Source organism: Carcharodon carcharias, chromosome 5 (assembly GCF_017639515.1).
Source record: "Carcharodon carcharias isolate sCarCar2 chromosome 5, sCarCar2.pri, whole genome shotgun sequence".
Taxonomy (NCBI): domain Eukaryota; kingdom Metazoa; phylum Chordata; class Chondrichthyes; order Lamniformes; family Lamnidae; genus Carcharodon; species Carcharodon carcharias.
In genome coordinates this window covers 50,427,248-50,451,239 of record NC_054471.1, presented here as the reverse complement: position 1 = coordinate 50,451,239, position 23,992 = coordinate 50,427,248, and the positions used below count along the sequence as shown (strand labels likewise).

Genomic DNA, 23,992 nt, shown 5'->3' with positions numbered 1-23,992 from the left:
AACGTTCTCCTCATCGGAGACCTCCAGCTCCTCCATCTCCTCCTCAGCCAGTTCTTCTCCCCCTTGCAGCACCAGGTTGTAAAGGGCACAGCAGACATTGACAATGTGTGACACCCTCTGTGGACTGTATTGCAGGTCTCCATCAGACTGGTCCAGGCACCAGAAGCTCATTTTCAGCATCCTGATGGTTTGCTCCACCAAGGTGTGAGATGCAGCATGAGCATCATTATACCTTCGCTCTGCTGTAGCCTGAAGCTGCCGCCCAGGTGTCATCAGCAATATCCTCTGCAGGTAGCCCTTGTCCCCGAGGAGCCAACCGTGCGATCTCTGTGGACCCTGGAAGATGTCATGGATCTGAGGCTGACTGAGAATATAGGCATCGTGAACACTCCCTGGGAATTGTGCGCAGACCTGTATGATGCCTTTGTGGTGGTCACACACCAGCTGAACATTCAGCGAATGGAAGCCCTTGCGGTTGATGTAGTTGACTCTGTGTTGCGAAGGAGGTCTGAGTGCCACAAGAGTGCAGTTGACGGCACCCTGCACCTGTGGGAAACCCGAGATCTAGGCAAATCCCAGCACTCTTGCTTCCTGGCTTTCCTGGTTCCAAGCAAAATGCACAAAGTTCTGTGCCTTCACAAAGACGGTGTCCGTGACCTCCTGGATGCATTTGTGGGTGGAGGCTTGTGATATTTCACAGTGATCACCAGTGGAGCCCTGAAAGGAGCTACTGGCATAAAAATTGAGCACTGTGGTCACTTTCACAGCCACTGGCAGTGAATGCCCTCCATGTCCCCATGGCACCAAATCCTGCCGCACGTGACTGACCATGCGCAGTCTTCGGCAACACTGGTTCTCAGTCAACTGCAGAAATGACAAGCGTTGTCTATACACTCTGGGTCTAGCTAGACGTCTACGAGCAATGGCTCACTGTGGATCTTCAACAGCGTGTGCAGGAACCCTAGTCGCCCCTTCCTCCTGAGGCTGCTGCTCCTCCCTCTGCCCAGCCAGACACCTCAGTCACCCTCTTCTCCTTCAACTCCACTCTCTGTGCACCGCAAGACATACAGCTAGGTCACCAGGCTCCATGCTTCTGATGTACTCCTCCTGCAGGATGAAAGGGAGAGACATGTGGGTTAGCTTGGGTGTTCCAACAACCTCTCTTGGTTAAGTCTGAAGGCCCCTTAACACATCTCAGGGAGTACTGGCCACCCCTTGGATGGCCAGAGATGAGTGCGTTGCATAGCGCCTGAAACCCCACCCTCCTTTGTCCCACTCCATCTGACCCATTGGACTGCATGCTGTGCTCTCAGCTCAGGGGCAGGTATTCTCCTAACCCACCCTGCAGGGCTGCACTGTTAACTTGAACCATGGGAGAGACTGGACCAAACCAGGATGATGACATGGCAAGGGACTGTAAGCGCCTCCATCAGTCACTGCTCAATGGCCAGCTTTAGCGAGGAGATTGTACAACACGCCCAGTTGTCCAACGGTTCTGCAGTCCACTGAAAGGCTCCTTAGTTTGCAACCAAGGGGTGAAAAACTCGGGAGCACTTGATTGCACTTGAATGCCTCTGCTTTGCTTGAGTGGACAGATAAGCCGGAGGCCTGACTCCAAGCATGTCAATGTGGCTGCACCTGAACTATCTCAGCTGCAGAGGAATGGTCACTTTACACAAGGTTTCCCTAATGTGTGGCCACTTCCCTCTCCTCCACCCGCAAATGTGCACAACCATCAACCGCTGTGCAGCCCTTACCCACCCACCCCCCCCCCCCACCCCCACCCCTGCCCCCCCACACCTTGCTTCAACTGCAGTGCAGCCCTTGCCCTGGCACTGCACTGTCAGCCAGCCAGGGAAAGGTCCAACAGGCGACCCTCACAAGCGCTGTGCAATGTTACTGTGCACGAGTTGTAACGAGTTCCTTTGAAGTGCAGCTCAGCTGGTCTTATAATGTTATGCAGATGAACTCCTGAGGTGAGATGAGAGTGACTACCCTTGACATCAAGGCCGCACTTGACCAAGTGTGGCATCAAGGAGCCATAGCAAAACAGGAGTCAATGGGAATCGGGGTAAAACACTCCACTGGTTGGAGTCATATCTGGCACAAAGGAAGATGGTTGTGGTTGTTGGAGGTCATCTCAGCTCCAGGGCATCACTGCAGGAGTTCCTCAGGGTAGTGTCTTCGGCCCAACCATTTCAGCTGCTTCATCAATGACCTTCCTTCCATCATAAGGTCAGAAGTGGGAATGTTCGCTGATGATTGCACAATGTTCAGCACCATTCATGACTCTTCAGATACTAAAGCAGTCCATGTCCAAATGCAGCAAGACCTGGACAATATCCAGGCTTGGGCTGACAAGTGGCAAGTAACTTTCGCGCCACACAAGTGCCAGGCAATGACCATCTCCAACAAGCGAGAATCCAACCATCGCCCCTTGATGTTCAATGGCATTGCCATCACCGAATCCCCCACTATCAACATCCTAGGGGTCAACATTGACCAGAAACAGAACTGGACTAACCATATAAATACTGTGGCTACAAGAGCTGGTCAGAGGCTAGGAATCGTACGACAAGTAACTCACCTCTTGACTCCCTAAAGTCTGTCCACCATCTAGAAGGTACAAGTCAGGAGTGTGATGCTCCCCACTTGCCTGGATTTGTGTAGCCCCAACAACACTGGAAAAGCTCGACACTGTCCAGGACAAAGCAGCCCACTTGCTTGGCACCCCTTCCACAAACATTCACCCCCTCCATCACCGACACACAGTAGCAGCAGTGTGTATCATCTACAAGATGCACTGCAGGAATTCACCAAGGGTCCTTAGACAGCACCTTCCAAACCTACGACCACTACCACCTAAAAGGACAAAGGTGGCAGATAGATGGGAACACCACCTTCTAAGATTCCCCTCCAAGTCACTCACCATCCTGATCTGAAAATATACCACTGTTCCTTTACTGTCACGGGTCAAATTCCTGGAACTCCATTCCTAACAGCACTGTGGGCGTACCTACACCACATGGACTGCAGCGATTCAAGAAGGCAGCTCACCACCACCTTCTCAAGGGCAACTAGATACTGGCCCAGCCAGTAAAGCCCACATCCCATGAATGAATAAAAAATAAATTACAATGAAGTTCCCGACATCCGGTGGCGGGAAATGCGGCCCACCATTGATGGGCAGAGTGGACAATTGCCAACGTGTTTCATGACAGCATGAAACTGATTTTTGGCCTTCCTGCCATATTGTCTGATCATATCCACCATGATGCCCAACACCAGCGGGCACAGAAAATTCTGCGTTAAGTGTCCAACGTCCAGTCCTGGATGAGCCACGATTTTCTCCAATTGAACAATTGAATGTTGTGAAGACAAAAGTCATTGTCTTCAGCCTGCTCCATAAACTCTGTTACCTAGCCATAGATTCCATCCCCTCGTGGCCACTGTCCGAGGCTAAACCAGACCATTCACAACCTTGAAATTCTATTTGGACCCTGAGCTGATGATCTGACCCCATATCTTCTCCATCATCAAGACTGCCTATTTCTATCTCCATAAGATCACCTATCTTTGCCCCTGCTGCAGCCCATCTATAATTAATACCTTATCCATGCTTTCCGACCCTCCAGATTGGTTATTGTTTGATAGGCACCTAACAACCATCTTCCACATTCCATAATCTTCAACCTATCCTAACACCAGCCATTTGCTCAATGATCTACATTAGCTCCCAGCATCTTGATTTTATATTTCTGATCTTTATGTTCAAATCCCTCCACGGTCTTATCCTTCCCAACTCTCTAACTTCTCCAGCTCCACGATCCTTTGAGAATGCTGCATTTTTCGAAATCGGGCTACTCATCCAACTCCACTTCCTTCACCTCAACATTGGCAGTATGGCTCGATCTGTCTAGGCCCCAATGTTCTGGAATCCCCTCTCAAAACATCTCTGCTTCCATTTTCATCTCCTCCTTTAAAATGCTCCTTAAAATCACTTCATTGGCCAAGCTTTTGGTCACATGTCCTAATGGTTCGGTATCAATTTTTTTCTGATTACACTTCCATGAAGCACCTTGAGGTAAAGGGCTCTGTAAGGGCAAGTTGTTTTTGTTAATTCTGAGCAAAACATCCTTCCCTCAATGAATTCCATTGCCAAGTCTCCTTTTGTCCCCCTTTGTAACATTACCCATCTCCATCAATAGCTGTCATCCACCCCCATTGAAACCAAAGCAATTACCAAGGCTCAAGTCAGCCTCCTGTCCCCAGAGATTAAAACTGTTCCAAAATGGCAGAGACATTTCCTCAATCACACCAACTCAAAGTCTCATCACCCATCTTATTGCCAAGCTCCACTTCTTCCCTTTAGGGTCTTCAAGGCCTTTTTTGAATTGTTCCATCATCACACCTCACCTTACCTGCTCTGGTCATACCTTCCTATGTTCATCCTTCTCCCCTCTTCTGACACCAGCTTAGTCCTCATCCTCTGCTGCATTATCACCAGGCACTCTTGTCCTCTGGAACTCTTTTCCCCCCAAATCCCTTCGCCTTTCCAATTTCTCTTCTGCTTTCAAAAGCCTCTTCAACTGTGTGTTCATCTCCACATTTTGCTCATCCCACATTCTTTATTTGCCTCCTCCATCCCTTAAATGGCCTCAAGGTGTCTTTCAGTATGAGGAATGCTCTTGAAATCTAGATTTTTAAAAGGCTATTCACATTGGTAATGAATGGCTAAGGTAAAGATGACTGCACTGAAAAAGAAATAAGCTTAATAGCAATAAGTGGGAGATATCACTAAATGGTAATTTCTCAGTCTGGAAGGAGGGGCCTCAGCAATTGGTCCAAGGACCAATTACTCTTCATAAAATACAAAATGGGTAGTGTAAGCACAATCTCCATTACATCAAAATGAGAGGTAGCACAATGGAAAACTATGCAACCAGATTCAGAAAGGAATTAAACAGATAACTTTGTAGAGAATGTGGATCAGAGCAAGTCCCATAGCTGAATCCTGCCACCTACCCACCACAAACCCCTCCCCCACCCTCACAATCACACCCTGTGAATACAGCTTCTACTGAGACTGTACTACCTGTCAAATCTCAGGGAACCATAGAAATGACAGCACAGGAAAAGACCACTGCATGGGTGCCCAGTGCTTGCTTTTCAACTGCGCCTGATTCGTCTAGTCCCAGTTCCCAAAGCAATGGCAGTACAGAGGTAAACTTTCAGTGTCTAGGCCAGATGATGACTAATGGAATTCAGTGTGAGATTAATATAGTGACCAGGCAATAGCTGGATCCAATCCAGAGTGCAGGTTGCATAATCATTATTATTAATTTGTTCATCCTTTTCACATTGAAAACAGCTTTTCATTTTCTGCAGTCAGGTCTTCGATGGCTGGTGAAACCACTTCTTGGTAAGAATGAGCATCCACAGAGTGAACAGTGGATCCCAGTTGGTTCTGAGTGGGGATCTTGGATTTTCAGGTGAGATGGCCTTTGCTGGTGTTTAATGTGATGGGCATAGGTGACGTTTCCATAGATGCTTTCTCACTGCTTTCTTATCTTGAGTCAGTTGTTTCCACTTATGGACATCCATTTTTCAGTTTTGAAGTTACTTTGAACTATAGTGGCACTGCGGCTCAGTTGGTAGTACTCTCATCTGAGTCAGAAGGTTATATATCATTCTAACTCCAGAGATTTGAGCACAAAAATCTAAGCCGACACTCCAGTACTGCACTGGCAGGAATGCCAATTTTCAGATGAGACATTAAACCAAGCCCCAGTCTCCCCTCTTAAAGTGAATGTATAAGATCCCAGGGCAATATTTTGAAAAAAACAGCGTAGTATCCCCCAGTTCCAGGCCAATATTTATACCTCAATGAACATCACAAAAACAGATAATCTCGTCATTATTTTACTGCTGTTTGTGACTGCTTGGTGTGTGCAAATTAGCTACCGTGTTTTCTTCCTTACAGCAGTGACTACATTCAAAAAGCACTTCATTGGCTGTAAAGTGCTTTGGGATGACCTCTGGTTAAGAAAGGTGCTATATAAATGCAAGTCTTTCTTTTAAATGTCTTTATGTCTCTTTTGCTAAATGCCACAAAAATCACCTCCCAGCAGGGGAGGTGGTGACTTAGTGGTATTTTCACTGGATGAGTGTTCCAGAGACCCAGGGTAATGCTCTGGGGACCTGGGTTCAAATCCCACAACAGCAGATGGTGTAATTTGGGTTCAATAAAATGGTGACCATGAAACCATTGCTGGTTGTTGTAAAAACCCATCTGGTTCACTAATGCCCTTCAGGGAAGGAAATCTGCTGGTCTGGCCTACATGTGACTCCAGACCCACAGCAATGTGGTTGACTCTTAAATACCCTCTGAACAAGGGTCATTAGAGATGGGCAATAAATGCTGGCCTAGCCAGTGATGCCCACATCCCATGAATGAATTTTTAAAAACGCCATGAAAAAGATCATTCATTAGACAAAATCATACAAAGGATATTACAGCCCCTGAGCAGATACAGAGACAGCAAGGGAAAGAGAGGGAGGAAACTTGGGTTCATTTTTTTGAGATAACCTAATTGGAGTTTTCATCATTACTAAGGGGACAGGCAAAACTGATCCGAGCGAATTCTTTTCCATGGTGAAGTTCACCTACTAGTCTGCATAAGTTAAAAATGAGGGAGTTAAGAACAAGAGGGGAAGTTAAACAGTGCCAAAGGGTGACAAGCTGTACACTAAACAGCTAAGAGGAGTCACTGAAGCACATCATATAAAGGTATTCAAGAGATATGTGGATGCACTTCTGGCACGAGAAAGGGTTGAAAGATTATGGTGAGAATGTGGGTTGATGGGGTGTGTCCAAGCTTCAAGCATGAAACAATGCAAACTACAAATTGTAACCTACCACACAAATTTCAAAAAATCTCATCAATATTGCAAGAGTTTAATCATTTCTATAAAGTCATTCAATTTAATGTCAGGTTGAATGAGTTATACTTTCGTACTGATGTAACTATCAGCGACTTTGGCATATCTTCACAGTTCCAACAGAAATGAGACTTGCCAGTGTTCAATACAAGTGGTTTTGTTAATGTACGTAAAAATCTATTTAAAATATTATTTACATGAGCTGATTATAGATAACTAACTTATACACAATTATACTAAAACACGATACAGCATATCTAGGTGTCAAGTGATAACCAAACTATGAAACACGCAAATAAAAAAAATGCAAATTCATTGAGATGACAAGTTTTTTTAAAAGCACTAAAATGGGGAGTTCTTTCAGTATAAAAACCTTCCAACTCATCTCACATATGTTGGCTAATCACTCGGAGATTTGATATGTAATAATTTCTGTGTTTTCAATTGTTCATTATACTCCTTCTGAGTAAAACCACTAACACAAACCACAAAGTGTTAACCTGGAAAACATTCAAGTATTTCAGTAATCAGCAGTTTGTTTCTCAAAACATTATTTTTCCTACATCAGATATCGTATCTCAGTGACAATAGTTGGTCAATGCATAGGTGTCATTGACTAGTGATCAGTGGATAATTCATGACAAATAGTTCCAGTACTCATGTTTCTGAGACCTAATGAGATATTAAAATGGTTTTCAGCATTTCTCTTCACCTTAGCCTTCAGGATTTGCTTTTGCTTTGCAAACCTGCAACTTCTGAATCATGCGCTCAGCAGGATGAAAGATTGGAGCTCACATATTCTCCATGGAAATAAGCAGCTTTGACCAGCGTCTCACACTGTTGTCTCCATGGAAACGAGCATCGCCAGTCTAGCCTCCCATACTGGCATCTCTATGGAAACCAGCTTTCCCAGACCAGCCTTTCACACTTCTGTATCGCCACAGGAACACGAGTCTGTGAGCCAGTACTTTCATCACATCACATTGCCCCTCACCATCAAAAACTGTTTCTCCATGAAAGAAAATAAAGAATTCTGCACAACAATAACAGAGAGCATGTGCTGGGAGTGAGGAGCTGTTGTTCCCTCAGACAGTGCACAGTAGGACAACAGCACCATTACTTCACATTCAGTACATTTAGTATAGATTTATATTTCTGGACATGGCAAACACTAACACATTCTGCCTCAGAGAGGTGAACTGGGTGAGTTCCTGGCCTCAGTTTTTCCACAGATGGAGCTGCAGAAGCCAGGCTTCTTCGGAGGGAAAGTCAACTCGGGCTGCTGTTGTACGCCCACTGCAGCAGTAGTGAGAGCGGTTTTCCCGCTCATCTGCCCACCCTCCTGGGGAGCAGGAAGGTTCATTTTATCTCTCTGGCTTAGATTTGAAGTCAGGCATTAGAAATGAAGTGTCAATGCAATAAACACATGACAACAGCCCATATACCAGGTTATGGAATAGTCATTTTGAACAGCAGAGGGCCAATTATATCACTTCTATCCCATTCCTGTTCCATCCTGGTGAGAAATGTGTGGGTAATGGGTTAGGATGGCAGGGGATGGGGATGGGGGTGGGGGGGAAGGTGGTGGGCGTTTGCACAGTTTTCCTGATGCGTTCCTGAATGCAGGTGCAGGATAGCTGACTAGCCTAGATGCGTGGGACCTAATTTAAATATGGCAGGACCTTATGATGTCATTGAGACAGCCATGCTATTTTAGTCTCTGACCTGCTACTATAAGCTGGTAGCAGTAAGGATCCAAGCTCCAGGAAGCCCAGGTTCCACTTTAAAAAGATTTTTTTTAAAAGAGGTCTCCTCCTGGCCCCACAATACTACCTTTGTCCTCCCCACCCAGACTACATCCCCTCACCACCGACTGCTTTCATCACAAACTCATCAAATTCCCACTCCTCCCCACTCCAAATCCTAGCTTCTCTCGCTGGGGATCATTTCCATTGGTCCCCAGCAACTAGGGGCCCACCAATTTTGGCAACATGCCCACCAGCTGCGGCAAGAGTCAGTGTCGGGTGAAAGCATCTCAGGTCTCACACTCCAGAAGGCCTACATCTTCACTGACCCCCTCGTCACCCAGTTCCCACCCAGGGTTAAAGTCAGCCCTTTTTGGCGTGTTTGCTACACATAAGGAATGGCAAAGAGCCTTCCCCTGTTTTGACAGAAACAAAAAGTAGCAGGGCAGAGTTTCTTTTTGCTTTACTTTAGCATTTTCTCTCCAGTGACAGTAACAGTATGGAGACTCTCCACCAGATCAAATAATTCATTTATTCATGGGTAGGGATCAGAAGGTAATGAATTGCACATGAAATAAATAAAGGGTGAGAACTCCCAGTGTGTGCTCTTTTCTAAGTTGGCACTTTTGATTCTTTTTAAGTTGTAAAACATATCTTTAGCTTATCTACGTCTGTCGTAACCGTCACGTTTGCCACTACTTTGCCGTAAACCTGCCTAAACCGGAATGTGCTAAGAGAACGTTTCATTTTTCTCATCCTTGGGCTTCCCCAACACCTTGGACTTCCTCCTGTCCGGCCTCCTACACCTCTCATCAATACTTGGTATGCATTCAAGGTGCCACACTTGATCATTCCGGGCCCGTGGATAAACCGCTTCTACGTAATGTCGAATGAGCCTTAAGCGGACTGGATCCAGCTGCTTCTTGTTACAGGCGCCTGAATGGTTGTACTGCAGTCTGAGATTTTCAGAAGTAAATAACTCCGGAAAGATCCTGACAAGAAGTCGTGCGGCAAAGTTCCCAATTGACAGGCTGTCCTGCACTATTTCCTTTAACTCTTTAGTAGAGAGCAGGTGCTTATTTGGGACTGGGAAATCAAGAGTGGGCACGGTTAGTTCATCAAGTGCCACTTTGCAAAAGTTTCTATGGTACCGGTCTGTTCTCTCTGGTGCTAGCAGGACTGCTTCCATTTTGACTGGCTCTGGTTGCACTGAAGTTGTAGGCTCTTCCTTTTCCGTGCTGACGATGGTTTTCTTTCTCTGCTGTTGATAAACACGCCTTTGTTCAGTGTCTCTGCGGCGGCACCTCTCATCCAGCTTTGAAACAAACTCCTGATTCCACGCCTTGTCGCACTTGGCTCTGGGGTACATCAGCTGCACATAGTGCCTGATGAGCTTTATTCGGACTGGGTCCAGCTGCTTTTTGCCAAGAGAGCCACTGCAATTATATTGCTTCCTCAGGTTCTCAGGCGTAAAGAGCTCAGGGAACAACCTCACCAACAACCGGGAGGCAAAGTTTCCAATGGACAAGCTGCTCTCATAAATGTTTTTTAACTGTTGTTTGCTGAGTATGTAGTCTGGGCAAGGTACTTCAAAGTCTGGAGGGGGTACGACAAGGCTTTTGAAATCAACAGGCATGAGCCAGATTTTCTTGGACTTTTGGGTGGATTTATCGAAATCACAGCTGTCATTGCTCGTAGCCATGGATACATTCGGGGAACAGTGACTTTCATTTCTGAAGACATCAGACTCACTTCCATCAGAATTCATACTCGCTAGCTCTTCATCCATCTTGTGGATGACCTGTTGCAGCCAAACCTTGTCGTCTTGCACATCAGGAAAGTAGATTTCTACGTATTTGCGGATAATCTGCAGTCTCTGCGGATCAAGCGCCTGTTTTACAGACGAACCATAACAGCTGGTTTGTGACGCCAAACATCTTAAGTCAGAGAGCTCCGGAAACAGCCTGTGGACCAGCAAAATCGCAAATTCCCCAGGGGACGAAGCTTCATCCAAGTACTCGCTTATCTCCTGGGGTTCCAAAACCAAGTCCGAGTTCATACTGCTGGAGGAATCCAAGGACAGCCCTTCATCTTGCGTGTTGTTGTCAATGTAGCAGTTTGGCTGGGGCTGCTCCACAACATGGTCCGCCTCATAAAAGCTGATCACCTTGGTGTTCTGCTGACTGCTCTCCATTTCCCTCTGTGCCCAAAACCTGTTGAAAAAGTCGCTTACTTGTGGTAGACATTCTACCTGCCAGATGTTGCTATTTCTGGCTGACGGATAACAGACCTCAATGTAGTTTCTGATGAGCTGGAGATGGAGCGAGTCCAGCTTCTTCTCAGAAGTGGAGCCACATGCATTGCAGCCCCTGCTGACCTCGTCTTCAGTGAAGAGTTCCGGAAAGAGCTGCACAAGCAACCGACAGGCAAAGTCTCCGGGAGAGGAGCTCTGGTCTAGGACCTGCTTAAGTTCTGCATTGTTGAGCTGGTACTCTGCGGGTGGCAAGAACTCTACCACTGATTCACCGGGGTTCACGTGCTTTTTAATTCTGTTCACCTCCAATGATAGCAAATCGATTTTGCTGTGCAGTTGGGTCATGGTAGAGTTCAAAGTGTTGAGAGTGAAAAACATTTTATGGATTAATGAGTACAGTGTGGAATCACCATCAGCCGCATGGGCTGGCAAGGCAGAAGGGTAACTCTTGCGGGTGTCGGTAAGATTTCGTTGTTGTAAGAGACTGTTGAGGTAAACTCTATCTGACACCTCAACGGATGTGTGCTGATCCACAGGTTGTGCGTTTCGCCGATCTGATATTTTGTGCGAGATGCTATATAGTGGCTTCCTGTACGACGGCTTGTCCTGAGGAACATCTTCATTTTCCACCAACAAATCTGCAGTGGCCTCCTTTACTTTGCTTGTGTCATCTGAGTTTCCCTGGGAAGATACTGCAGCGTCTATGCCATTTAGATTTGCAAACCTATCCTTAAAACACAAAGTGCAACATATTTAGTGAAAATTGCACAGCAAGAGAATACAAGCAAATGTATCTGCTCCTCATAGATATTGCACTATCTCTATATCATAAACCAATAGCAAATGTTTCCCTACATTTTTCTACTTACTTTGTTTAAATGATATTCAATTTGAACAGATTGGAGACAGGCTATGCCACTGCTAAATTGGTATGGTGGGCACTTACATTATATCTGGGGTAAAAAGACTAATTTCTATTCCACTGAATAACAATCCAACTACACTAATTACAGAGAGGGGAAGAACTGAGTAATTCACTCAGTGTTTCTTTAAAATAAATTTGCCAAATATCTACTCTGTTGAGACAAACGCAAAATACTGTGGATGCTGGGGGTCTAAATTAAAAATAGAAAGTGCTAGAAAAACTCAGCCAGACTGGCAGCATCTATGGAGGGAGAAATAGAATTAATGTTTAGAGTTCAAAATGACTCTTCTTCAGAAGAGCTAAGGTTGAGGCAAACAGAGGCAGCTTAACATTGCATTTGGCTGTGCCACACCTGACCTATGAATCCTGAAAAGGGAAGAGTTCCATTTCCCAAAATGAACATTCATCAACTTGATGAGAATGAAGATAAAATAAGAATATTGTACTGCAGTGTTAGCATTTCTTTTGAATAAAATATAATCCCTTTTTTTAAATTCGTTCATGGAATGTGGCATCACTGGCTGGGCCAGCATTTGTTGCCCATCCCTAACTGCCCTTGAGAAGGTGATGGTAAGCTACCTGCTTGAGCTGATGCAGTCCTTATGGTGCAGGGACACCCACAATGCTGTTCGGGAGAGGGTTGGAGGTTTTCGACACAGCAACAGTGAAGGAACGACGATATAGTTCCATGTCAGTATGGTACATGATTGTCATATACCATCCTGACTTGGAAAGGAACTTGCAGGTGGTGGTGTTCCTATGCATCTGCTGCCCTTGTCCTTCTAGGTGGTAGAGGTTGCAGGTTTGGAAGATGCTGCCGAGGGAGCCTTGGCTGCAGTGCATCTTTTAGATGGTACACACTGCTGTCATTGTGCATCAGTGGTGGAGGGGGAGAATGCTTAAGGTGCTGAATGGGATGTAAATCAAGATGGCAGCTTTGTCCTGGACGGTGCTCAGCTTTTTACTATTTGTTAGAGCTGCACTCATCCAGGCAGGCAGCAAGTATTCCATCACATTCCTGACTTGTGCCTTGGTAGATGGTGGAAAGGATTTGGGGAGTCAGGAGGTGAGTTCCCACTGCAGAATTCCAAGCATCTGACCTACTCTTGTAGCCACAGCATTTATAAGGCTTGTCCAGTTAAGTTTCTGTCAATGGTAAACCCTAGAATGTCGATGGAAGAGAATTAAGTGTTGTCAACTCCACTGAAAGTCAAGAGGAGATGATGAGACTGTCTCTCTTGGAGATGGTCATTGCCTGACATTTATGTTGCATGAATAATACTTACCACTTACCAGCCCCTATACCTCATTGGACCATATACTGATAATGGGCAAGTGCACCGTGGAAGTAACCTGTCCAACTTTTGCTGCTCCAAGCCAGTTCCTGAGAGGTGTACAGCAGTGGCCCATGAAAATCAGAGCTAGGTTGTCCAGTTCCAGTCTGCAGGCATGCACTTCAAGAACTTATAAAAAGGGGAATCAAACCCGCATTCTACCACAGCACACTAAAGTGCATCAGTATTCCAAAGCCTAGAACCCCTGTGGCCCTAAGTTAAAGCACATTAAAATATAATTACATATAGATGAATTACATTTAAACAATGTGTTTTGTTGGAATAAAGAATTATATTGTATTATTCCAAAGAAAGGCTAAAAGGTCTTTGTATGCATCAGAAAATACTGCAGTGTAGATGATATTTACCTCACAGATAATCCTTCTCCTTTTACAGATGATGGGACTCTCGTATTCTGGAGTCATCTTACCAGAACCATTCTGTATCTGCTTTCGTTTTGCTGTATCCTGCACACAATTGGGCTCTGCAGCTCTATCTGGACTGGAGCCACCCACATCATCTTCTTTGGTGCTAATTTCTGCTTTGACCCTGTCAATATTGACCTTTATCGCTGTGAGGGGAGAGGAAAACATAAAGCTATCAAGTTATTTTTTCCCACAATACGATAATAGCATTAATTGATTTCTCAGTTCAAGCTTAATCTGAATTCAAGCTTTATTTAGCTCTACCTGTTTCCTGTGAACAAAACTGTAGTTGACTTGGACACCAGAGTAAAATCAGAAAGATGTTCAGAAAACCTCAGTACTTTAGATATTTACAGATTTAAGCAATTGATAACCATGCCTCTTTAGTGTGAAAAGCAAGGACTTAGTTTCAAAATTTATTAACTTTATATAAATGCAATTCAGCAATTAACTTAAAGCTTTAAGAATTGTAAGGAGCACCGACCCAGAGATATAGTTTTGAATGCACAAGATACAGGCATGTCTGTGCTAATGTGTTGATGCTTATGCTCATTCAGGTCAAAATACTTTGAATGGTTTAATGTTCAAATACAATATCTTAGATTGGGGCTAAGAACTCATCCAGTAACTGGAGAAGCATACAGATATACATACATACGAACATATGAATTAGGAAAGCATTAGGCCATTCAGCCCCTCGAGCCTCCTAAACCAATTGATACCATCATAGCTATCTGAATGTGGCCTCAACTCCACTTTCCTGTCTGCTCCCCATGATATTTGACTCCCTTGTCTGTGAAAAATCTAACTCAGCCTTGAATATATTCAATGACCCAGCCTCCACTGCTCTCTGAGGAAGCCAATACCACAGACTAATGGCCCTCTGAGAGAGAAAAATTCTCATCTCCATCCTAAATGGGAGACCTTCTATTTTAAAACTGCGGCCCCTAGTACTGGTCTTGCCCATAAGTGGAAACAACTACCTAGCATATACTTTGTCAAGTCCCCTCTGGATCTTGTATGTTTCAATGCCTCTCATTTTTCTAAACTCCAACGGGTATAGATCCAACCTATTCCACTTTTCTTCATAAGATAATCTCTTCATACCAGGAGTCAGTCAAGTGAACCTTCTCTGAACTGCTTCTAATGCAATTTTATCCTTTCTTAAGTTAGGACCAAAATTGTACACAGTACTCAAGGTATGATCTCACTAAAGCCCTGTACAGCTGTAGCAAAATTTCCCTACTTTTACATTCCATTCCCTTGCAATAAATGACAACATTCCATTGCTTTCCTAATTATTTGTTGCACCTGCATACTAACTTTTTGTGATTCATGTACCAGGACTTCTGGATTTCTCTGTACTGCAGGGTTCTGAAGTCTCTCTCCACTTAAATAATATGCTGCTTTTCTATTCTTCCTGGCAAGGTGGATAAGTTCATATTTTTCCACATTACACTCCAACTGCCAATTTTTTGCCCATTCACTTAACCGATCAATGCCCCTCTGTATACTCATGTCCTCTTCATAACTTACTTTCCTACCTATCTTTGTGTCATCTTCAAACTTAGCAACCATACCTTCTGTCCCTTCATCCAAGTCATTGATGTAGATTGTAAATAGTTAATGCCCCGGCACTGATCCCTGTGGCACTCCACTAGTCACATCCTGCCAACCTGAAAAAGACCCATTTATCCCAAATCTGTTTTCTGTTAGCTAACCAATCCTCTATCCATGCTAATATGTTTTCTCCTACACCATGAGCTCTTATTTTCTCTCATAACCTTTGATGTGACACCTTACCGAATGCCCTTTGAAAATGCAAGTACACCTACATCTACAGATTCCCCTTTATCCACCTTGTTTGTTACTTCCTCAAAGAACTCTAATTAATTAGTCAAACACAACTTCCCTTTCACAAAGCCATGTTGACACTGCCTTAGCGCATTATGATTTTTTACATGTTCTGCTATAAACTCCTTAATAATGGATTCGATCATTTTTCCTATGACAGGGTTAGGCTAACTGACCAAAGTTTCCTGCTTTCTGTCTCCCTCCTTTCCTGAATACAGTTGTTACATTAGCTACTTTCCAATCTGAGCAGTGGCACAGAAGGAACTTTTTTGAGATTGCCCTTGGTTATAAATCACTTTGGTCTGATGTAATGGAGTTCCTGAAGGTGTAAATTTTGCCCAGACCTGCATGTCTTACTGTCAGAAACATTCCTCTTGAGCCCCCCAACCCAAGCATTTAGTGTGTGGAAGGCAAGGCTAATTCTACTCTGCTACTCAATAGACTAAGAGCAGATTTTGGACTCTGGGAAGGATACCTGCAATATTACTTTTAGATGATGGAAGCACAATTTCAGATTTTAGGAGCTTTATTTACAGATGTGACAAATGAATGGTTAAACACCCCACATAAGGTGGTACTAAGCCAAGCAGAGCAAGGGAATTTGAAGTGCCATCACTGCCTGTGCTAAGTTGGCTGATTTTGGCTTGAATGACACCATGACAGCTATAATGTTGTTCCCTGGACAGGGATGGAAAGTCAGACAGGACTTCTGTTTCTGGTAGCTATCAGGTGACTGCAACTGGAAAATACACAAAAGTTGATATTTCCCCCACCATAACTGTTTACAATCCTGGACAAGACTCCTGATTGTTATGATCCTGGATGAGACACCCAACTGTTATGATCTTGGTGCAGACCAATGGCATGTTTGTTTTTTTTATAGAATTGGAAAACCCAGGTATTTACTAAAAGAATAAAACCACAAGGTTCATTTTTTTTTTATTCATCCACGGGATGTGGGCTTCGCTGGCTGGGCCAGCATTTATTGCCCATAGCAATAGCACCAAGTCAGGACTGTATCCTGTATATAGTTATACAGTTATGTGTTATTAATACACAGCTATTGTTCAACCATACAAAACCTCAAGACATCTTCATGAGACAATATACAACAATACAGCAGGGACTTTTTTAAAATTCATTTAGGGGATGTGGGCTTCACTGGCTGGGCCAGCATTTATTGCCCATTTCATAATTACTCTTGAGAAGGTGGTGGTGAGCTGCCTTCTTGCACCGCTGCAGTCCATGTGGTGTAGGTACACCCAGAGTGCTGTTATGAAGGAAGTTCCAGGATTTTGACCCAGCAACTGTGAAGGAACGGCGATATATTTCCAAGTCAGGATGGTGAGTGACTTGGAGGGGAACTTCCAGGTGGTGGTGTTCCCATCTATCTGCTGTCCTTGTCCTTCTTGATGGTAGTGGTCATGGGTTTGGAAAGTGCTGTTGAAGGAGCCTTGGCAAATTCCTGCAGTGCATCTTGTAGATGGTACACACTGCTACTACTGTGTGTCGGTGGTGCAGGGAGTGAACGGTTGTGGATGTGGTGCCAATCACGCGGGCTGCTTTGTCCTGGATGGTGTCAAGGTTCTTGAGTGTTGTAGGAGCTGCACTCACCCAGGCAAGTGGACAGTATATCATCACACTCCTGACTCCTTGTGCCTTGTAGATGGTGGACAGGCTTTGAGGAGTCAGGGGCTACTCATCCTAGCCTCTGACCTGCCCTTGTAGCCACAGTATTTATCTGGCTAGTCCAGTTCAGTTTCTGGTTAATGATAACCCCAGGATGTTGACAGTGGGGGATTCAGTGATGGTAATGCCATTGAACATCAAGGGGTGATGACTGGATTCTCTCTTGTTGGAGATGGTCATTGCCTGGCACTTGTGTGGCACCAATGTTACTTGCCGCTTGTCAGCCGAAGCCTGGATGTTGTCCAGGTCTTGCTGCATTTGGACATGGACTGCTTCAGTATCTGAGGAGTCGCGAATGGTACTGAACATTGTGCAACTATCAGCAAACATCCCCCACTTCTGACCTTATGATAAAGGAAGGTCATTGGTGACACAGCTGAAGATGGTTGGGCCAAGGACACTACCCTGAGGAACTCCTGCAGTGATGTCCCTGAGCTGAGATGACTGACCTCCAACAACCACATCTTCCTTTGTGCTAGGTATGACTCCAACCAGCTGAGATTTTCCCCTGATTCCCATTGACTCCAGTTTTGCTAGGGCTCCTTGATGCCACACTTGGTCAAATGCTGCCTTGACGTCAAGGGTAGTCACTCTCACTTCACCTTGGGAGCTCAGCTCTTTTGTCCTTGTTTGAACCAAGGCTGTAATGAGTTCAGGAGCTAAGTGGCCCTGGCGGAACCCAAACTGGGTGTCAGTGAGCAGGTTATTGCAAAGCAAGTGCCGCCTGATAACACCGTTGATAACCCCTTCCACTACTTTACTGATGATCGAGGGTTGACTGATGGGACTCTAATTGGCTGTGTTGAACTTGTCCTGCTTTTTGTGTACAGGACATACCTGGGCAATTTTCCACATAGCTGGGTAGATGCCTATGTTGTAGCTGTACTGGAACAGCTTGGCTAAGGGCACAGCAATTTCTGGAGCACAAGCCTTCAGTACTATTGCTGGAATATTGTCAGGGCCCATAGCCTTTGCAGTATCCAGTGCCTTCAGCCATTTCTTGATATCATGTGGAGTGAATCAAACTGGCTAAAGACTGGAATCTGTGATGCTGGGGACCTCCAGAGAAGGCCGAGATGGATTATGTACTTGGCACTTCTAGCTGAAGATTGTAGCAAATGCTTCACCCTTAGCATTTGCATTGATGTGCTGGGCTCCTCCATCATTGAGGAAGGGGATCATTGGTACAAACGTACGAATTAGGAGCAAGAGTAGGTCACTCAGCCCTTTAAGCCTGCTCCGCTGTTCAATAAGATCATGGCTGATCTGATTGTAACCTCAACCCCACATTCCTGCCTACCCCTGTTAATGCTTCACCCCCTTGTTAATCAAGAATCTATCTAGTTCTGCCTTAAAAATATTCAGACTCTACTTCCATCGCCTTTTGAGGAAGAGAGTTCCAAAGACTCACAACCCTCAGAGAAAAAATTTCTCCTCATCTCTGTCTTAAATGAGCAACTGCTTATTTTTAAACAGTGACCCCTAGTTCTAGATTCTTCCACAAGAGGAAACATCCTCTCTACATCCGCCCTGTCAAGACCCCTCAGGGTCTTAAAGGCTGCCTCTTACTCTGCTAAACTTCAGTGGATACAAGCCTCTTACCATTTAGATAAGCTTCTTTTTTATTCTTGCTGCCAAAATGGACAATTTCACGTTTGCCCACATTATACTCCATTTGCCAGATTTTTTCCCACTCACTTAACCGATCTGTGTCACTTTGTAGCATCCTTATGTCCTCTTCACAATTTACTTTCCTATCTATCTTTGTGTCGTCAGCAAATTTGCAACCATTCCTTCAGTCCCTTCATCCAAGTCATTTATCTAAAATTGTAAAAAGTTGAGGCCCCAGGCTGCCATTGAAAAGAGTAGTCTGGCATTGTACCTCCTGACCAGTGGGAGGGTTTGGACTTTGAGAAAGAAGCATTTTAACGTAAAGAGGAGGGATAAACAGAAGAAGAATTTTTTTAAAAGATGCACAGGTCTTACAAACCATAACAACCGCCTGAAGCCACCTTCGAGAGCCTGTGATAAAATAGGAGGTCCTAAGTATACAATTTTTAGTGTAGCATTGTAGCACAATAATATTTCTCTTATCATTCAGTTCTATTCCTCTGCAAGAAAGGGATTGTTTCTCTATAGTTCTAGGATTGTGAAGAATTGATTTTTTAAAAAGTTCTTCTCATATGACTATTTGACAACAGTGGTATTTATCCTAGCGTTGGAAAGGTTCGTTATTTCTACAGCGATATGCTGTTTAGAACACTTGCTAGATGATTTTGCAAATAAATAATTTATCAGAATATGCCTGAAGGAACAATAATGGGGATACTCCTCAACTGGATAAATTTAATCCCCTTTCATTAATTTATTGTTAATTATCATCTAGTTTTACCAGGTTGCATGAATACATATGTCACTGGAGGTTTAGCGTCTCTCAGAAGGGCATTTTCCATTGGGGTAACAGGCGTATTATAATTAATAATATATTTTAGAAGTTTTTTAGTAGTTTGGCCCATAAGGAAACTAAATCCAGTAAATGGTTCCCATTATTAAAGAAATTGTAACAAAAAAGTTAATATTGTACAAAGAGGACATTTACAATGTTGCTACAAATAACAAACCAAGTAAATCATTGTCCAGCATGCATGGGAGTAACCAAACCCTAAGCTACATGAGGTCCATTTTAAAGGAAATGCAGTAGTATATTGGACTTGTAGAGCCCAGGATATGCTCCTTAACACAATCGTGGAAATTACAGCACAGAAGGAAGTCATTTGCCTCACTGGGCTGTGCCTGTGCTAACTCTCAATAGGAGTTATTACCTTAATTCCATTTCCCTGCTCCTTTTTCTGATATCTTTTTAAATTCTTCCTTTTCTGCCTTAATAGCCACTTGTTTTAAAACACTCCATGATTAAATAACCCTCCTATGAAAAATATTCTTCTCTAACTCATCTCTGTTGTTCATCTAATGGTAATCTTCAGGTTGTTGCCTTGGAATTACCGTTGATAATACTGATGAATGAGCACTTAACGCCCACAGCTTTCCTCCTTTGCTATTCTGAATGCAGTCATTAACCTGTTTATTTTAAATGGGTTAACACCTTTGTTAAAACAACAGACAGTAGAATGTCATGAATCTGGTAGGGCAGCATGGGAAGATTCCACAAAGGTTAAACTGAAAAGCAGGAACAAGAAACATCAAGGTGGTACAACAAAGTGACTTGGGTAAAAATAAGCAAAGTGGCACAAGGAAAGGGACAGGCAGCTTAACAAAGGTAATGGAACACTAGTAGTTACTTAATAGCCATTTCAGAAATGTGGTTAACTAAACATTTCAGGATGCCTGACTTACAGGAAAGACTGGCAAAATGGAAAATGAGGAAGCTTGGTAATAAAAGATGGGATAAAGTAGTAAAGAGAGAGAATATTAGCTTAGAAAATGAAGATGTAGAATCAGTTTTGGTGGAGCTAAGAAACTGTGGTAGAAGTAGCTTATAGACCCCTAACAGTTGTTGTAGTGTAGGGCAGAGTATATATTAAGAAATTAGAAGTGCGTGTAACATGGATAATACAGTAATCCTGGGGGATTTTAATCTGCATATAGACTACGTAAACCAAATTTGTAGTAATAGTGAGGAGAACAAGTTCATGGAATGCATTCAAGATAATTTTGTAGTCCATCTACCAACTAGGAAACATAGTATTTTAGACCTAATATTTGCCTCTCAAACCTACAGGGTTTGCCTCTCAAACCTACAGGGTTTGCCTTGTTCAGATTTAAGATCCTAGTTTCATACTTGACCAAATCATTCTCAAACTCAGTATAAAATTTATCATATTCTAATTGCCCTTCCCAGAGGCTCCTTTTCTACATTTGTTAACCCTGTCTCACTGCAGAACATTAGGTTTAGGTGCCTGCCAATTATAAGTTAAATTGTAAGCTGCATTTATGCTACCAAAGTGTTACTACACCATTTGTCCATCTGGCAGGCACTGGATAGCCAGTTAGTATGAAGAAACATTAGTGAAACTACAGAAGTTGTCAGGAGCCATTAAAAAAGAAACGAGCAGAAAATAAAACCATTCAAGTTCCCGCTGCAGAGTAAGTCCGTGCTTCTCTCATAATCTTTGTCCACATCGTGTTCAAGCAGTCTGCTAATCTGTGTCTTACGTGTGTGCGGCATGAATCACATTACATCAAGAAGGCCTTATCTCCTCCCACCAAGAATATTTATTATAAAGGAATTTACCATATGCTCCTTTTTCAAACTCTTCTTCCTTACTGACTGAAGTGTTCATTGTCTATCTGGAATAAAGAACTGTACAGTTAAACACAAATAAGTTCCATATTAAATGTATGTGATTAACAATCAATAAAGCTTTCTGGATTAACAGCTAACAAAGCTATACATTCAATCGTTCTTGCCTCATATAATCCCTTTTGGATTTATCAGTTTCCTGGGGATAATTCATTCAACAGTTAATTCAGCCTAGGGATTAAGCACACACTTTCTTGCACAACTTTTAGTCTGCCAAAGTGAATTACAAAAATCTGAGGAAGAATTGAGCCACTTATGCTCAATGTCTCTCCATTTTCCAGACTAGGTGTTACATGAACTCACTTCTTAAAGAACACACAGCTACTTTTTAATTATCTTGTAAAACGTACCTATTTTATTTTCGCCATTTGAACAAAATGAAACTGTTGACATTCATGAAATATCTGCTGCCGTCGAAGCTTCTGCTCACATTGTGATTATTCCAAGAAATTTTCTGTAGAAAAGGGCTTCCATGCACTCGATAGAAGCTAAGTAATGTTATTAACAGAAATAAAATCAATGGAAGTTGGCATTCTGGGCAGCTGGGGTCGAGCGCAATTAGCTTCCCTACCACATTTCTTTTCAATATTTTCGCAAAGTAAAAGAAACGACTGCATTGAGAGAAGTGGGAAGGTGCAGAGGTGCACCCAATCTGAGAAGGGAGGTCAACACTTCCAAAAGAAACTTTTATTTTGACGTTGGAAACACTCTGTGACATTTGGTGTGATGCAATGTCACCTTCTTCAGCCACAGCACTTGGTATGGGTAATATGTGGAAGGGGATTGGGGAGTTGGCAAGAAAAAAAAAGTCACCGACGTCACTCCAATAAATCTGAGTTGTATGGGTTTGCCATGTGCCTGACATTGGGGGCCCAGGGTCGGTGATCCTGTGGAGGCGCTGTGCCTCCACCCAATTGAAACCTATAGGGACACAACTCAAAGAGGGGGGGGGGAAGCGAAAAAAAAAACCCCTGTCCACTGCTTATTGCATTAAATTCATGAGCCTCCCGAGCCTGAAAGACAGGGAGAAGAGGCTGTACACAACTGTGAAATCACCAATCATTCTCGCAAAACTTATAATGAGAGAGAAGGGAAAACAATTCCCTCAGCTCCCAACAGCATGCAGCAGTTGTTAGGCGAGAGAAAGCACGCCGGCTTTTGGACACGTACAGCGTGGCGCCATGACCCTTCTCCAGAGGCAGAGTTTGCCCTTGATCGATGATAACTATCTCTGGCAGATTAAATCTGGGCTTTTCTTTCAGCCACCCCACCGCACTCAAAAGCTGCTTTTTTAAAAAAAAAAAATATGATTTGTGAAAGAGCGCAGTGTGCGCCGCCTCACCCTTACCTGCCCCGTGCCTCTGGCGCTGCGGGCGGAGTGAGCCCCAGCTACCTGAGCCCACTGCCTCCGCTCCGCTCAGCCCCGCTGCCCGGCCGCCTGTGGAAAATGGAGCCGTGTTTTTTGACTCCGGGTGTCCGCTCCGTGACGTGACTTTGTGTCATTTCCGCAGCCAGGCGAGAGGGAGAAAAGAAAGGGAGGAGAGAGAAACGCGAGATTGGACAGAGAGAGAAGAGAAACACGAGAGGCGAGAGAGAGAGATGCGGGGAGGAACGGGCAGAGGGAAAGAGGAGCGAGAGAAATACAAGAGGACAGAGTGGGGAGGAGAAAACAGAAACACTAGAGGAGAAAAGGGCAAGTGAGAGAGAGGGGGGGGGGGGGAGAAAATAGGAGAATCACGAGAGGAAGCAAAATACCAGTGTCCTGAGAGCGAAACAGGTGAGAGAGAGAGAGACGGAGGGAGGAAGAAGAGAAATACGAAAGGGCAGAGAGAGAAACACCAGAGAAAAGAGAGAAACGGGCGGAGAAAGGAGAGACGAGAGAGAGGAAGTAAGCAGGAAACACGAGAAGACAGAGAGAGAAGGGTGAGGGAAAAGAGGAACACAAGAGGACAGGGAAAGAGGGAGAAAGGAAAGGATTGGGGGGAATAAAAGGATCGAGAAACAGGAGCGGCACAGAAAGAGGAGCGACAAGGAGTTGGTGGAAATGCAATATCGGAGTCACTGCGTTAGCAAGAAGGGTTTATTGGTATTATTTTAATTTCACCCTTCAGCGGGGGAAAAACACGAAGCTGTTTGAAACAAGAGGAAGCCAGATTTCCAGTGCAGAACGGGCACTGCAGATTCAGGAGACAGCAATGTGTTTCAGTGCAATCCCTTTTCCTACAATAAACGCGGGCTGATGTTTAGCTGCCGATCTTACTTTGCTCTCACTTTTATCTGGGGCATCCTAAAAGCAAAAGTTATTCTTGTTTTATGTGGAAAAAAAACCTGGAAGAATGAGGGGGAGGGGAAAGTTGGTGAGAGGAAACAAACTATGGAGAAATCCCGCAACTGGTTTAATCACAAAGTGAAAGGGATAGACCAAAATACATATAAACGTGGATGATGACCGGAACAAAATAAAACTTCAGCAAAGCACGCATATATTTATAACGTTCCGTAT

At 44.0% G+C, this 23,992-nt stretch overlaps 1 protein-coding gene across 4 annotated transcripts; it reads right to left on the bottom strand.

Moving 5' to 3' along the window:
• Positions 1–9,200: 9,200 nt before the first annotated feature.
• bend3 (BEN domain containing 3) lies at positions 9,201–22,972 on the bottom strand. Of its 4 annotated transcripts, none has more exons than XM_041187488.1 (5): positions 22,838–22,936; positions 21,840–21,977; positions 21,421–21,489; positions 13,569–13,771; positions 9,201–11,670 (listed from the first exon to the last, which is right to left on the bottom strand). In XM_041187488.1, the coding sequence occupies exons 3-5, from the start codon at positions 21,467–21,469 to the stop codon at positions 9,418–9,420; spliced, it is 2,505 nt and encodes an 834-aa protein (XP_041043422.1). In that variant the 5' UTR covers positions 21,470–21,489; positions 21,840–21,977; positions 22,838–22,936; the 3' UTR covers positions 9,201–9,417. The 4 variants fall into 4 exon arrangements, with proteins under 4 accessions (XP_041043422.1, XP_041043421.1, XP_041043423.1 ...); XM_041187487.1 differs by having other exon boundaries at positions 21,421–21,476; XM_041187489.1 differs by lacking the exon at positions 21,840–21,977 and having other exon boundaries at positions 21,421–21,476; positions 22,838–22,972.
• Positions 22,973–23,992: the final 1,020 nt, after the last annotated feature.